The 17006-nt window shown below is 44.6% G+C and overlaps 1 protein-coding gene across 8 annotated transcripts in view; it reads left to right on the top strand.

Moving 5' to 3' along the window:
- The window catches only part of gtf2ird1 (GTF2I repeat domain containing 1), a 200953-nt gene that overhangs the window by 145777 nt on the left and 38170 nt on the right, over nt 1–17006 (top strand). For all 8 annotated transcript variants that reach the window (XM_063031349.1, XM_063031348.1, XM_063031351.1 and 5 more), the window contains 5 exons: nt 2549–2607; nt 4706–4786; nt 11097–11165; nt 11249–11338; nt 14641–14733. In XM_063031349.1, the coding sequence (XP_062887419.1) occupies nt 2549–2607; nt 4706–4786; nt 11097–11165; nt 11249–11338; nt 14641–14733 (392 nt within the window). The remainder of the gene's footprint in view (nt 1–2548; nt 2608–4705; nt 4787–11096; nt 11166–11248; nt 11339–14640; nt 14734–17006) is intronic.

Raw genomic sequence — 17006 nt, forward strand, 5'->3', positions numbered from 1 at the left:
CGATCCTTTTTCCTTCCAACACTAAGGGTAATTTAAAATTCAAAACCCACCGACCCATACATCTCTGCGATGCAGAGGGAACTGGAGCACCTGGCAGAAAATGCAGTCACCATGGGGATCATATCCAAACTCCACATGGATAACACTCAAGGTCAGGAGTGAACTTGGGTCGCTGGATGGCATCCTCGTGTCGAAGTCACAGCCATGTCTGTTCCAAGGGAACAAACTCTTCCACCAAGCCATCAGACTGATTAGCTCACACTGATTTGAGTGTTCTATTCCTTCCTTCTTAGTGTGTCGCACCAGACAGTCAGCCAGCCATTCTTGTCTGGTGCGTAGTGTCAGGATTGGTCTCCTTTCGGATTAACCAGGTCACAATGTGAACATTCCTGACTCGACCCTTTTTTTTTACAAGACCAGGTGGCTAGCTTGACGCTCAACCTGGCACGGATGGAAAGCGTGCTCAGGGGGGTGGCCCAACTTGGATTCGAACTCGGGAACCTCCGCTCCAAAGTCCGGCACTGATGCCACTGCGCCACCAGCTGACCAGTGTTCTATTGACAGTGACTGTTCTATTTATTATAAATTACTATGATTGCACATTGTACTTTTAGACGGCGGCGTAACGTAAAGATTTTTACTCCTCATGTATGTGAAGGATGTAAGAAATAAAGTCAATTCAGTTCAACAAGAGTTGCAGGAAAGAGCTGTTAGATTGGTCCCTGGTTCAGCAGTAAGTTCCATCTCTGTATCAGCAAATGAGTCCCTCGTGTTCTGGGAGAACTGCCTATAGGTCACAGTCTCTCTCGTGTTGCTGGGACTTTCTTTTCAAAAATATTCTTTAATCATAACAGATACACACATAACTATACTTCTTTCACTGTACCTTCGATCCAGTACCTTCTCCATCGATGTCAATGTCACACGTTTCCTCCTTGAGCAGGACACATGCACATGTGAAGAGTTTGAGAAACCCAGCCCCTTTGGGTGCAGTGGCAGCAGGACCGTTGACTGTGGTCCTTCCCTATTGAATCTTTGTGGTGGTTGCACAAAGCTTCAGTGCACCCATCAGCATATAGTGTACGCATTGGAATGTGCCAGTTAGTAGCATTTGCTTTTGGGCATCTCCGGGCAGTGGAAGGCCAAAATGTTTCGGGCAGACCAAGGTGCACATTTCACTAAGTAGATGGTTTTCCTGCAGAAATCAATATTTGCCTCGTTGCATCCTTGTAAATGTCCAATGGAGCACAAGGTGCTGTGTTTTACAGCAGCTTTTGACAAACCTCAGCAAGGACCACTGCATCTTTTTCCAGCTCTTCTTCGCAAATGCACAGTCCACGAGGAGGTGGACAAGGAATTCTTCTGCACCGTAGCCATTATCAAGGGCAGCGTGCAGCAGAATTGAGACTTGAACTATCTAGGAGGAACTTGCTGGGAAGTGCTGCTCCCCACCCCAGTCTCGGTGCTCGTTCTTGAGCTCTGGCGATAAGACATCCTTCCAGATTGCTTTGGAAGTCCACTTGGGACCTATCCCACAGGATTCATTGTCTTGTTCTTCTGCAGGACGGTCCATGCAGACCACTGTCCGATGGGCTTGTGGTTAAAGGTGATTATCTGCAGAAGCATTTTCTACAGGTGGGTAAAGTGGCAAGGTCCAGCTGAATCCCCTGCTGCTTTTGAGGCCAACAGGTAGATGGTGTACTGCTTTTAACACCTCTCAAAACACACAATTCATGCTAATGAATTGGAGGAGGGAGGAGAAGATGGCGGCACGATGCAGCGCGCGCAGCCGTTCCGAGTGATATTGTATGTGTTAACTAGGGGGCCGTGCACAATCCGGATTTGAGGGAGACAGCCGTGAGAAGCACGGAGGAACATCTGGAGAAACTTCTGAAATGCCCGCTTCGCTGCCGCTGCTACTGTGCGATCGAGAGTCTCTGGAGGGGAAGGCCCCAAATCCTCGGCTTTGCCTATTGCTTGTTGCCGGGGCCGGGGTCAAAGTACTCGGCAGAGATGGTACTCGGTACTCGGTGCTCGGTGTCGAATAGGTGGTCGGAGGCTCGGAGTTGGACTGTGGTCGGATGCTTCCGGGATGCTGCATCGGCAAGTTGGCGGCGCTGGAGGTTCACCGTCTGCGTGAGATGATGGGACTTTCGAGAGACTTTGAGACTTTTACCGTGCCATGATTTGTTCTTATCAAATTATGGTATTGCTTTGCACTGTTGTAACTATATGTTATAATTATGTGGTTTTTGTCAGTTTTTAAGTCGGTTTGTCATGTGTTTCTGTGATATCATTCTGGAAAAACATTGTATCATTTCTTAATGCATGCATTACTAAATGACAGTAAAAGAGGACTGCGTCTCCTCATAATCTAATCTAATATTCCTTAATGTAAAGGTGTCCGAATTTCACAATGTATTTGATAATTGCAGATCTGGTGCTGCTTCTAATTTTCTATTTTCCCTTCCTTGCATTTTATGAAAGGCATTGGTTTTATTAGATGCAAGTTAAGTTCCGAATTAACACATTAATATTACACTCACAGGCCGCAACTGCTGCTGAGCGAGGTGCAAGACATGTGCAAGGAAAGAACCAGTTCAGGAGGTAAGGAAAATGTAATGTGATGTCGATCATGATGTGAGACATCAGGTTCTAACTCACACCCCATCCCCCAAACTCAAGGAGATAAAAGTTTGGTTAACCAAAGTGACAGTCCACTTCCTTGCTTATTTCCTTCCTCCACATGTCCCCAGCTTCAGATCCACTCCCACACTGTTCCGGTGCTGACTGCCTGCGCCTACAATAAAACTATTTGTATTTATATAGCACCTCTTAAAGTTGTCCCAGTCTCCAGGCATTTACAAATGATATCTGGCCTTCACTTCAGCCAAGGTGAGATCTCTACTGCCTCTCTGCTCTTTGAAGTGATCTCAGCCTTCGAGGGGAGGGGAGGGGAGGGGAACGTCGACTCAGACCGTGAGAGGCCTGTGTCAGGCATTTTCATGCCTTACAAGGCGCAGATTGGAAGTCTGTGTGGGGCACCACACCTTGCACAGACACTAAAACAATGTGTGATTGAAGTGCCTTGCTCAAGGGCACAAACACACTGCCACAGCTGAGGCTTGAACTAGCGACCTTGAAATAACTAGACGAACACCTTAACCAATTGGCCATGTGCCCAACACCTTCAGGGGTTGGCTTCAAAAAGTTGTAATGAGTTTGAGAAGGAGCAAAAAGGGGACTGTGTGGATGAAGCTGACACAGCAGCCTGTGCCACGTACAGCCAGCTATAATGCAGTGTGATCATCTGCAGATCCTTCTGCCTTGTAATAATCATAGGGCACAGAAAAAGGGCCTTTTAGCTTCAACTCCGTTCCATATAAAGATTATGTCCTATTCATATGTCTGAAAATAAACGTGATCTCAGGGCACCCCATACACTAAAAGCTCTTAAAGTGTAATGTAACTGTTGAAGGAAATACAGCAGGCAGCTTCTGTCCAGCAAGCTGCCATGAAAAGCAATGGGATGAAGCCCTAGTAACCAGGCTTCTAGGAAGATCACTATACTGTAAGAGAAACTGTTAATGGCTCAGGTGCAAGATCTTTCATAGAACTGAAAGAGAGAAAGAAACACTAGTTTTAGGTAGCACAGAAGGTAGAGCACCACACAAAATGCCTGAGGAACTCAGCAGGCCAGGCACCATCTATGGAAAAAAGTACAGTCAACCTTTCGGGCCAAAACCCTTTGGCAGGACTGGAGGAAAAAAAGGCTGAGGAATAGATTTAAAAAGTGGGGGTGGGGGGCGCGGGGAGAGAGAACCACCAGGTGGTAGGTGAAACCCGGGAGGGGGAGGGATGAAGTAACGAGCTGGGAAGTTGATTGGTGAGATGTGGTGAGAGAGGGAAAGGGGTATGGGAAATGGAGAAGGAGGGGTTGGGTTGGGGGGCATTACTGGAGGTTTGAGAAATCGATATTCATGCCATCAGTTTGGAGGCTACCCAAACGGAATATAAGGTATTGTTCCTCCAACCTAAGTGTGGCCTCATCATTACAGTGGAGGAGGCCATGGATGTACATATTGAAATGAGAATGGGAAGTGGAATTAAAATGGGTGGCCACTGGGAGATCCCACTTGTTCGGGCAGGTGGAGCATGAAGCAGTCTCCCAATCTACGTCGGGTCTCACCGATGTACAGGAGGCCACACTCAGAGCACCAAACACAATCAATGACCCTAACAGACTCACAAGTGAAGTGTTGCTTCACCTGGAAGGACTGTTTAAGCTCCTGGATGGAAGTGAGAAGGTAGAGGAGAGAATGGGTAGAACAAGGGTATATCTCTGATAGGGTGAGACCAGATGACTTTGTGTGACAATTAAATAAGAGCTAAGATACATTTAAGATTCTTTGGGTGCTGCTCAATGAACACCACTTTGCGCAGAGATGTTGTTGGTTGACAGTGAATTATAAGAAGTGTACAGGAATAGGTGTAGAGTCATTGGTTCAAGCTCTTCAGCCCACTAACTCCACACTGACCATTGAGCACACAATTTCTATCCAAACCCTTCTTTATTCTCCCTATATTCCCATCAACTTCATCTCCCCTCTCCTTCTCCCCCCGCCCCCATTTCTCCCACTCACCTACACACTGGAAGCAATTTTCAATGGTTAATTAATCTACCAATCTACACCTTTTTTGACAGGTAGGAGGAAACTGGAGCACCCGGAGGAAATCCACTCAGTCACGGGGAGAACGTGCAAACTCCACACAGACAGCACTGAAGGTCAGAATTGAACCTTGGCATCTGGAACTGCAAGACAGCAGCTCTTATTGGCTAAGCTATGGTATAACTAACAACTGTATCGGCAGTGTATGAGGTTTATGGGGTTTCCATCTGAGATGCTTATTAAAATAGGAAATAAAGCAAATGGAGTAATGGAGTAAATGGGGTAAATGGAGTAAAATGAATAAATCTCAAAATTCAGCCCTGTAGCTTTGCGCCAGTGAATGGCAGGTTACACAGCAAAGGTACTTCCTGAGAGAACTCCATCTGCTTTACTTGTTCACACATAGGAAATCAATCAGTCACTCTCTCTCAGTAGATGTGACACTTGTGCTTCCAACTAAGTAGAACAAATAGTCTCTTAGGAAATGAGTTGAAATGATTTAATAGCTGCAAACAAGACTACAAGATAAATGCAGTGATACTTTTGTAGATACATTAATGTAGAACAGTGGTCCCCATGTGCTACCGGGCCGCGAGGAAACAATATGATTTGGCGATATGAAATGATACGAGTCAGCTGCACCTTTCCGCATTCCTTGTCACGCACTGTTGAACTTGAACACCACCCCCTCCCCCTTGTTGGCCGGTCCGCAAGAATATCGTCAATATTAAACCGGTCCGCGGTACACAAAAGGTTGGGGACCCCTGATTTAGAATATTGCAGAACAGAGTACAGAAGCGGGTAGATTGGTTCTCTTCTTTCCTAGATCACGTTTTCCCATGTTGTGTAAAATCAGTGCTGATCTGTGGTTCTGCAATTAAAAATTCATTCTTCAAATGTAAAGTTTGAGGGCACATGATTGGGAAAAGAGGGAGTAGATAACTCAAGAGAACGGCTTTATTATTGTGACATACTTATTTCAGAGTTTGGCTTGTCAAAGACACTGCAGTGTTCAGTTTGCATGCTCTGGCATCAGAATCAGGTTTAATGTCACTGCCATATGTCGTGAAATATGTTGTTCCGTGGCAGCAGTACCTCGCAATACTTAATAAATTTTAAAAACTGTGAATTACAATAAGAACAATATTAAAAATTTAAATTAGATAAGTAGAGCAAAAAGAGAGGAAAAAAAGAAAAAAGTCAATGAATTAGTATACATGGGTTCGTTGTCCATTCAGAAATCTGATTACATTTTGTACTACTACAAAATGCCATCAGATTTCTGAATGGACAATGTACCCATGTACACTAAGTCATTATATTTTTGGGTCTCATTTTCCACTTCTTATTTAATTCAAATTTTACATATTTTTATTTACACTTCTTTTTGTGTAATGGATGGATGTGCTGATGAGGAAACTGAGCCATCTGAACCTGGAGAGGTCAGCAAGAAGGTTCCTTACCTTGTGCCAGCAACATCTCCATCATTTTTATCCAAAGGTTCATCCAGCTCAACTCCACACCATTTGCCCTTTGCAAAATCCGTTTCTCCCACATACTTCACCAATCCAGTTGTGGTTCTTCCCAACAGGAGTTGATCTTGGGGTAGAAATCTGCAGTGGTGATTTAGGACAGAGTACCGGACTGAGTGAAAGGTATTTATTAGTAATACTGTTAAATGGAATGTATCCCAAAGTATAGAGATGGTTGGGGCCCTGTCACAGATTCTTCATTGGCCACTGGTGAGGTGAAGAGGATAGGAGAGCAGCAAATGTGGTTACTTTATTCAAGCGAGGTAGCAGAGATAAACCAGGTAATTACTGAAAAATGTATCTTGTGTCAGTGATCAGAAGGTTACTGGAAAAAAAACTGAGGGACAGGATGTGAGATAGAAATATGGGATTGATTAGGGTTAGTCAAGATGGCTTTGTGGTTGGGATGTCCTATTTGTCTAATTTGATTGAGTTTTTCCAAGATATATTGTTGAAGGCAGATGAGGTTTACGTAGACATTAGTAAGACATTTAGACCGTAAGACTGTGAGATATAGCAGTAGAAGTGGGCTATTTGGCCCATCAAGTCTGCTCCGCCATTCAATCATGGGCTGATCCAATTTTTCCAGTCATCCCCACTCCCCTGCCTTCACCCCATACCCTTTGATGCCCTGGCTAATCAAGAATCTGTCTATCTCTGCCTTAAATGCACCCAATGACTTGGCCTCCACAGCTGCTCGTGGCAACAGATTCCACAGATTTACCACCCTCTAACTAAAGTAATTTCTCTGCATCTCTGTTCTAAATGGACGTCCTTCAATCCTGAAGTCATGCCCTCTTGTCCTAGACTCCCCTACCATGGGAAATGGCACAGGCAGCAATCCTGAGATTACACCCTAGAGGTCCTGCTTTTCAGCTTTCCACCTAATTTCCTGAATTCTCTCTTCAAGACCTCTTCCCTTTTTCTACCTATGTCATTGGTACCAATGTGTACCAAGGCTTCTGGCTGTTCACCCTCTCCCTTAAGAATACTCTTCACCCGATCCGAAACATCCTGTACCCTGACACCTGGGAGGCAACACACCAGGTGGGTAAATCTATCAGGCTGACAGAACCCCCTGTCTGTTCCCCTCACTATGGAATCCCCTATGACTACCGCATTCCTCATTTTCCTCTTTCCCTTCTGCACCACGGAACCAGGCTCAGTGCCAGAGACCCAGTCGCCATGGTTGTCCTCTGTCAGGTCACCCCCCCTCAACAGCATCCAAAACGAGATAGTGATTACTGAGGGGGATGGCCATAGGGGAGCTCTCTACTAACTGAGCTCTCCCCTTCACTTCCCTGACTGTCACCCACTTAACTAACTCCTGCAGCCTCGGGGTGACTAACTCCCTGTAGCTCCTCTCTATCTCCTGTTCACAGTTAGCAGGATCCCACAAGGAGTCCATGGGATCCGTGGCAAATTGACACACTGGATCAAAAAATAAGTTTAATAATAGACAGAGTGTAGTAATGGAGAGTTGCTTTTGTATTTGGAAGCCTGTTGCGGGGATCGGTACCAGGGCCCTTATTGTTTGTTATATATGTCAGCAACTTAATGTTAATGTAGAGTATATGATAAGTAATTTACAGATGACATAAAATCAATGCAGATAGTGGGGAAGATATTCTCAGGCTAGAGAGAAATTGATCATTCGGAATTAATCTTGATAAGAGCCAGGTGATGCATTTTGGAATGTCAAATAGAGGTGGAAAATGCACAATAAATGGTGGCGCACTAGGGAGTGCTGAGGAGCCCGTGAAACTTGGTATGGAAGTCCCAGAGTCCCTGAAGACGGTATGGGTAGAGTGGGTGTTCAAGAAGGCAAATTGTTTGCTGTTGTGAGCTGGGGCAGCAGGTTGAGGGTAGCAGACACCAACAGAATCAACAAACTCATTCGTAAGGCCAGTGATGTTGTGGGGATGGAACTGGACTCTCTGACGGTGGTGTCTGAAAAGAGGATGCTGTCCAAGTTGCACGCCATCTTGGACAATGTCTCCCATCCACTACATAATGTACTGGGTGGGCACAGGAGTACATCCAGCCAGACTCATTCCACCGAGATGCAACACAGAGCGTCATAGGAAGTCATTCCTGCCTGTGGCCATCAAACTTTACAACTCCTCCCTTGGAGGGTCAGACACCCTGAGCCAATAGGCTGGTCCTGGACTTATTTCATAATTTACTGGCATAATTTACATATTACTATTTAACTATTTATGGTTCTATTACTATTTATTATTTATGGTGCAACTGTAACGAAAACCAATTTCCCCCGGGATCAATAAAGTATGACTATAAGTTGGACGCAAACCTTCATTGAGCAGAGGGCATAATTTAAAGGGTAGGGCTATTATCGTTCAGCTTTATGAAACACTGAGGAGGCCACATAGAGCATGTAAACAGGCCATTTGGCACGGTTTTGATTGCCGCATTCTGGAAAGCAATTGTTCTGGAGGGGGTGCAGAGGAGTTACTGCAGGATATTGGGAGAGAATAGTTCAGTTATAAGGGGAGACCAGTTCGGTTGGATTTGTTGTCCTTGATGCTGAGGAATGGGGTAAGGGGGTGACCGGAGATTGGTAGGGTGGGGGAATTTGATAGAGGTGTATTAAATTATGAGGTGTAGACAGTGGGAAACAACAGTCTGCAGATACTGGAAACCCAAAGCAACACATGCAAAATGCTGGAGGAACTCCAGCAGGTTAGGCAGCATCTATGAAAATGAATCAACCATGCCGAGACCCTTCATCGGGACTGAAATGTAAGGGGGAAAACGCCAGAGTAAAATGAAGGGGTGAGGGGAAGGAGGCTACCTAGAAGGGGTGCGAGAAATTTTTTCCCATAGCAGAAATGTCTGCAGCCCGAGTGCATAGGTTTAAGATGAGAGTCAGAAGCTAAGAGGGGATATAAAGAAGAAAATTTTAACCTAGAAGCTAGATGAAGTTTACAATCCGTTGCCTGAAGATGTGGTGGAGGCAGAGAGTCTCAGAGCATTTTTAAAGATATCGAAGGGAATGCCTCAGTTGTCAAGATTTGTAAGCCTACAGATCAGCATCATGTGCTGGTAAGAGGATTAGTATAGACAGTTACTTTATGGTCAACATGGACAGGTGGGTCAGAGAGCCTGTCTGTGTGCTGCATTGGTATTGTTCTATTAGTTATCAGAGCAGAGATTCATTGAATACCTGCTTGCAGCCCCAACATGTAGAACCCTGGTGTATGAAGCTATTGCTGTTCTTGTATCCGCCACTTAGTGGCGCTGTGGCCTTTAAAATTAAACCGAAGGACGGAGCTGGAGGCCACATAACCCGAGGATAGGTAATTATGAGCTTTAGCAGCCAACATAAAGACAAAATGGCAAGCAGTTTGGTAGGAACATGGTGGCGGGGACAGGATATGGAACTGAGAATTGGATGCGTAATTGAATAAGGCTAGAACTTTATAAAGAGGAAGGAAGCCGCACAGGCAGCTGAAACAGTGGCCCACCGGGCTTATGAGCTTTCTGCTGAAATTGAAGATGCAAACAGACAGTTGAGGGATTTAAGAAGAGAATTGGGGAAGAAAAGCAAGGGCTTAACTTTCATGTTACGATGCTGGAGTAAAAGGAAGCTTGCCTGAGGACCTCACTATACTGTCTGGCCGAGTCTAGTCATAGTGATACTTTATTGATCCCGAGGGAAATTGGTTTTCGTTACAGTTGCACCAATCAAGAATAGAGTATAAATATAGCAATATAAAACCATTAAAAAAATTAAATAATAGTATGTAAATTATGCCAGGAAATAAGTCCAGGACCAACCTATTGCCTCAGGGTGCCTGACCCTCCAAGGGAGGAGTTGTAAAGTTTGATGGCCACAGGCAGGAATGACTTCCTATGACACTCAGTGTTGCATCTCGGTGGAATGAGTCTCTGGCTGAATGTACTCCTCTGCCCAACCGGTACATTATGTAGTGGATGGGAGACATTGTCCAAGATGGCATGCAACTTGGACAGCATCCTCTCTTCAGACACCACCGTCTGAATAGTAATGAATAGCAAGTCACTATGCATTGTAGACTCCTACACCTGCATTTCATGGACAAAGGGAGCAAACAGACATGAGGGCTTCACCAGGGTGAAGCGAAGGAGTGCTATAAATAGAATGGACATTCAGGGAGCTCAAGGAGTTAGGATGGAGTTGAACCCAAAGCTAAGTTGAGCAGGGAGAAGAGCAAGGAAGATCTTGAGTTTTAGGACCACGGGTGAAAGGTAGGTGCCTAAGGAAATAGGCAATTCACAAACAAAAATTAAGTTAATGAATACTGTGAAAATTTTGGAGTGGGTTAAAGCCAGTCACCTTACTTCTGGTAAGATGTCAGCATGCTCAGATGCAGTGGCTTCTTCGGGGTCAACCAAAGGTGTTGTTGTCTTTCTTAAGTGTATTTCTTACTATCACAAGACCCTGCAGGACATATTGAAGTTAGAGATGGAGGAGAATGGAAAGGGAGAGAATACTTCAAGACAGAGCCTGTTTAACATCAGTGCACTTAATGTCCTGTACATCCTATGCAGGAGGATCTAGTAAGTAAAATAGAACAGATGACAAGCTTTCATTGCGGTCCTGAACACAATAGCATGTCAGATGTAACGTTTCTGCAATCTGTGTGGCATCCTTTAATCCCAGTCAGACAGGGTAGTGAAGTGCAGTCCACCAAGAAATGATCAATCAGCTTGAGAGCTACTCAGAGATCAAGGCAGAGGGCTCTCTTTCTTCCTGCCTCGTAGATTTGAGGTGAACACTCTTGTTTACTAAGCATTGCTGTCATGCAGAATGAAAAGGTAAGGTGACTGAAGCCAATAAAAGTTAGGAGAATAATTCTGATCCATTTTGTCATCTTTGTGCTTATTCCAGTTTCACCCCAGGAACCCCGTGACTCAGTGAAAGATGAAGCAATGCAGCTGAAGAGACAAATCCAAACAGGTCAGTCCAGTACATAATAACTGGACAAAAGGAAGTTAATCCTCTTCGCAGAGGTCCATTTATCTTTGTTTTCTTCTCCTCAGGCAGCCCCTTGGGATCACGGATGGTTTGCTTCCACTCCAGTTCTGAAGTGCCTGATGAAGCCAATGCGGGCCTTGTAGACTCCGCCACAGGTAGGCAGGGCAGGAAGTCCCTGATAGGGCAGGCGTGGGTATTTTTGGACATGGTGTGTTCCTTCTGCTGATTATACCAGGCTTCTGTGCAGTCCTAGAGAAAGAACTCAAAAGTTCTCAATGCCATCCCTAACACTGCTCCCTAACATTTTGACAGGTCATTGATTAAAAGTTCCCACAAGTTGGTGAATGTGCTACACTTATACAAGGGAGCTTGGAGAACTTCAGTGAAAATTTTTCTCCATCTACCTGGAAATTTCTCGCCATGGCAAAACTCAGAACAGAGTCTCTGTGTCAGGGTCCTACCCACACGATCTTCATTTACACTCCATGGCCACTTTGCTACGTACCTCCTGTCACTGAGTGTATGTTCGTGGTCTTCGGTGCTGTAGCCCAACCATTTCAAGGCTCAACGTGTTGTGCATTCAGAGATGGTTTTTTTTACACACAACTGTTGGTAAGACGTGGTTATTTGTGTTACTGTCGTCTTCCTGTCAGCTTGAACCAGACTGGCCATAATCCACTGACCTCTCTCGTTAACAAGGCGTTTTCATCCACTGAACTGCCACTCTTTGAAAGTTTTTGTTCTTCCCATTATTCTCTGTAAACCCTAGATACTGTTGTCTATGAAATTTCCAGGAGATCAGCAGTTTCTGAGATACTCAAACCACCCGTCTGGTACCAATCGTTACTCCACAGTCGAAGTCACTTGGATCACATTTCTTCCTCATTCTGATGTTTGGTCTGAACAGCGACTGAACCTTTTGACCCTGTCTACAAGCTTTTATGGATTGAGTTGCTGCCTCGTGATAGCTGATTAGATATTTGTATTAGCGAGCAGTGTACATGTGTGCTGAATAAAGTGGCCGCTGAATGTATAGTACATAAACTGTCTGAGCCTTTTGACTGGAGCCCAGCCAAGAATTCACTCCTATGCATTTGTTATTCCACACACAAACCTTCAACCAAGTTACACTCAGATTATATTTAAACCTAGATTAGATTTCAGCCTGTAATCTCTCCGAATGTAGCTAGATTTTGCATGATAATGCAGCTGGTGATGAGTGCTGAATAACCACTACTTTTAGCAAATGAAATTGTTGAAAAATTTTCTGTATTGAAATAAACCAGTTTTCTGTATTTGAAATCCCTCGCTGCTCTTTTCTAAGCTGATATCGTGAACAAAGTACCCCCTTTGCTGCAAGAAATCCCCTGAACGCAGCTGTGGAGAGGAGCAAGATTTCACTAACAATGGCTGCCTGCTCGGTCTCAGCTCCCTCGTACATTCTGTTTTCAAAGCCACTTCCTGAGCAGCAAATGGACCAAAGCACTCCGTGGCAGGGTGCACTGACGACATAAACCCAACGCAGTGTTTCCCTAAGCTGAATGCTACAGAAAAAGCTTTCTAATTAATTCATATGGTGGTAAGGTGCAGGTCCATGTTCCAGAACACTGAGAACCTTTAAGAGGGGGCTAACATCTGTTCAGCGAGTCACCCTGGCAACAGGCTGTTATGGCCTGAATGTCATGAACTTCACTGAGAGCAATTGTGTAGGTTACGCTTGTCATTCTTAGCTCTGGAGAATCAGCGTTTGTGGCCTGGCTCCCAGCAGTTACACTGCTAATTCTTCTGGAGACTTGGCAGGCCGGTGACGATGGCCTAATCAGACGCATTATGGCATAGAATATACATTGCAGGAGCGGGTAATTCAACCCACTGATCAATGCTCCTGTAGCACATCTCCTCTTCTACTCCTCTGTGTTCCTACTTGTGTCTCCCCTGCATTGATATATTTAACTTCTCCTTAAAAGCACCATCAAAGTCAGCATAACTTGTGGAGTAAAGAAACGTGGTCACAGGGGAATAAAGTGAGTAAATTGCGTAGGGTCGTGGAAACAAGCCCTTTGACCCGACTTACCCATGCCTATCTAAACTAATCCCTTTCTTCTGCACTTGGCCCATATCTGACTAAACTTTTCCTATCCACACACATGTCCAAATGTCTTTTCAACTTTGTAACTTCCAACTCTCCCACTTTGGCAGCCTGTTCCATATATGCAGTACTCTGGAAAATCTTGCTCCTCAACCCTTTCTCTCGCTCCTTAAACCCACACTTGAGCTTTCAGAATCAGAATCAGGTTTATTATTAATGACATATGTCATTAAATTTGTTGTTTTGCAGCAGCAGTACAGAGCAATACATAAAAGTTACTATAAATTACAATAAGGATTTTTTTTAAGGCATCCGTTAGTCTCATGAGACCATGGATTTGTGCCTTGGAAGGTTTCCACGGCACAGGCCTGGGCAAGGTTGTATGGAAGATCAGTAGTTGCCCATGCTGCAAGTCTCCCCTCTCCACGCCACTGATGTTGTCCAAGGGAAGGGCATTAGGACCCATACAGCTTGGCATCGGTGTTGTTGCAGGGCAATGTGTGGTTAAGTGCCTTGCTCAAGGACACACACGCTGCCTCAGCTGAGGCTCGAACTAGCGACCTTCAGATCACTAGATGAACGCCTTAACCACTTGGCCACGCGCCAATAAGAATATATGAAAAATAAATAGTGTAAAAACAGATGTAGTATACATGGGTTTATGAGCTGTTCAGAAATCTGATGGTGGAGGGAAAGAAGCTATTCCCAAGACATTGACTGTGAGCCTTCAGATTCCTGTACCATCTGATTGACGGTAGTAATGAGAAGAGGCCATGTCCTGGATGGTGAGGGTCCTTTATGATAAATGCCACCTCCTTGAGACATTACATTTTGAAGATGTCCTCAATGGTGGGGATGCTAATGCCCATAATAGAGCTGGCTTAGTTTACAACTCTCGGCAGCTTTTTTTGATCGTGTGCACTGCCGCCTCCATCCCAGATGCAGACGCAACCAATTAGAATGCTTTCTACATATGTCTGTAGATATTTGCTAGAGTATTTGGTGACAAACCAAACCTCCTCCAAACTTCTTTTTGTAATTGTGTCAATATGTTGAGCCCAGGAACCTGAAGCCGTTCGCCCTTTCCACTGCTGAACCCCTCAATGAGAACTGATGTGTGTGCTCCTGATTTCCCCTTCCTAAAGTCCGCAATCAGTTCCTTGGCCTTGCTGGCATTGAGTGCAAGATCGATTTTGCAACACCACTCAACCAGCTGATCTATCTCAGTCCTGTACGTCTCCTTGTCACTACCCTGCTATGCGCAAAAAGACTCTGACCACCCACCTCAGCTGTGCAGGTTAGTCCTGACGGGGGGAAGGTTTGCTGAGTCACACCTCTGTTCTAATGCTTGTTTCTTTATTGTGTTAGAAATACCAGATAAAGCAACAGTGAAGCACCTGACAACCTCCGATGGAAATAAATCAAACAATTCTCTTAATATTATTGAAGTGACAATCCCAGGTAAGGAAAACTTACTCTGTACCTTGGTAACCTGCTAGATGCTGATTTCTAAATTTTTGCCATATATCATGATTGTGACGAATTAATTTAGCTTAAGTACTGCTCCAGAGAAAATAAAATGCCATCCATTATCAAGGGACATACTTGTTAAGTGAAAGCAGTATAATTTCCAACACATTGGTGAATTGCCTTCATTCCAACATTTATTCTTGGAGCAGAAGGCAGTTGCAGCAAACTGTGACCTAGAAATGCCTTTGTACAGCTACAGCAGGAAGGTGCTGTGCTGTTAAATCTGAGCTTAATCCACAGAAAAGCAACTTTGACAAACGTCTGGGCTTCCAATAGGGTTTTTTTTCTTTCCCTCTGTGAAATCACCCCCAAACAATAACAATTCTGATGCAGTGCCCACAATTTACCTACTTGCTCAGCATTCCTGTGACCCCCCCTGCGTGCTGCTTCATATTCTGATCATGGTTGACATTGTCAGGTCCTCATGTTGAGTTTAATATCATGTGGTGAGGTACAGGTACAATGAAAACCTTGCTTGAGCAGCATCTCGGGCATGTTGGTATGGATAACAAAACAATAAATGTTGTATCTAAAAATTATACAATAGGATGGAAAAAAGACTGCATATAAGCAAGACCTTAGTACTTCATAAAAGCGAAGATGCAGTCAAAGCAAACCTGTGGCAGTGTCGAAGATGGTCGATAGTGTCTTGTTGCTGAGGTAGGGTTGTGATAGTATAGGTTGGTTCAAAAGTCTGATGGTGGTAGGAAAGTGGTTATTCCTGAGCCTTGGTGGTGTGTAACTTCAGGCTTCTGAACCTCCTGCCCCCCCCCCCAACCTTTTAAATCTACTCCACAGCTTTTTCTCCCCAGTCCTGCTGAAGGATCTCGGCTCAAAACGTCAACTGTACTCTTTTCCATAGATGCTGCCTGGCCTGCTGAGTTCCTCCAGAATTGTGTGTGTGTGTGTGTGTGTGTGTGTGTTGCTTGGATTTCCAGCACCTGCAGATTTTCATGTTTTTGAGAAGAGAGCATGACCTGGACGGTGGGGATTTTGATGGTGGGATGCCACCTTCCAGAAGCAGCATCTCCTGTCCATGGCAACTCTTCAGACTCGTGCATTCCTGTGCATTGGAACTGCCATAACAGGCCGTGATGCAACCGGTCAGGGTACTTACAACAGTGTAAAAGTTAGTCGAAGTACTTGGTGACATGCTGAATCTCATAGGTTTCTAAGAAAGTAGAGGCACTGGCATGAGTTCACAGCCACGATCTTTGCCAATCAATCCTGACAACATGAATCCAAAGGCTCCTGAACTTTCCTCTGACAGCCCCTAGCAAGAAGGAGAGTAAGACTGCTCAAACACAGGCAGATGGTGCCAAACATCCACCTGCCCGTCCACCGCTCTACTCTTTATTGACTTCAATCGTTACTCGATGCCTCAGTCAGAGAGAAGCAGTGGAATCGATCACGGGCTCACGGCCCGCTTCCCGGCTTCCAGGCTGCACTCAACCTCTCCGAGTTCCCTCTGAGATAGCAAGCGCTAGATCACTCAATCGGCCCAAAAACACACAATCAAAATGTAAATCACAGGTTGCTTTTGCACGCAGTGTAGTAGCAGAATCATATTTGAAAGAAGAGGTAAAAGAAGTAGCTTCATGAACTGTATGTAGGAAGTCACCATTGATCACGTTGTTTGCTGGCACCACCTTGAAGTCCTGTAATAACAGCAGGAAATGCTCAGCATCTGTGGAAAGAGGAAAAGAGTTAACATCTTAGTTCAAAGATGGTTAATCAGAACTGAGAAAGAGTGAAAAATCTGTAAGTTACAGAAAGAGTAGGAGTGAGAGATTAACTAATTTTATTGTACGACTTCATGGATCCGTGTTCTGAAGCTGATGCAATACAGAATTACACAGGAAATCCCAACAACACTGCTCTGTAGACGAGTTGTTTGAAGATCTTGATCTTTTTGGGACTCACAGTGTTAGGGTGTCACAGGCAGTTATTTTAATTCCACTGAAAATTAGTAAAGCTATTTCTAGGCTTTTGTCTGAAGTAGTTTGCCTACTAAATCAATAAGTGATCAAGACCCTGCAGAGTCAGACTCCATCACTCTGGGTCTACAGCCAGACAAAGTACAAGTACATAAACCAGCAAGTACACAGTGTTCCCAGTCAAGATCTTGGGATCTTGTAAAATGATATCTGTAAAGCCAGAAAGCTGGTTGCCATTTACTGTGCCCCAGAATAGTGTGTCTCTGC

Source organism: Mobula hypostoma, chromosome 23 (genome assembly GCF_963921235.1).
Source record: "Mobula hypostoma chromosome 23, sMobHyp1.1, whole genome shotgun sequence".
In the NCBI taxonomy this organism is placed as follows: domain Eukaryota; kingdom Metazoa; phylum Chordata; class Chondrichthyes; order Myliobatiformes; family Myliobatidae; genus Mobula; species Mobula hypostoma.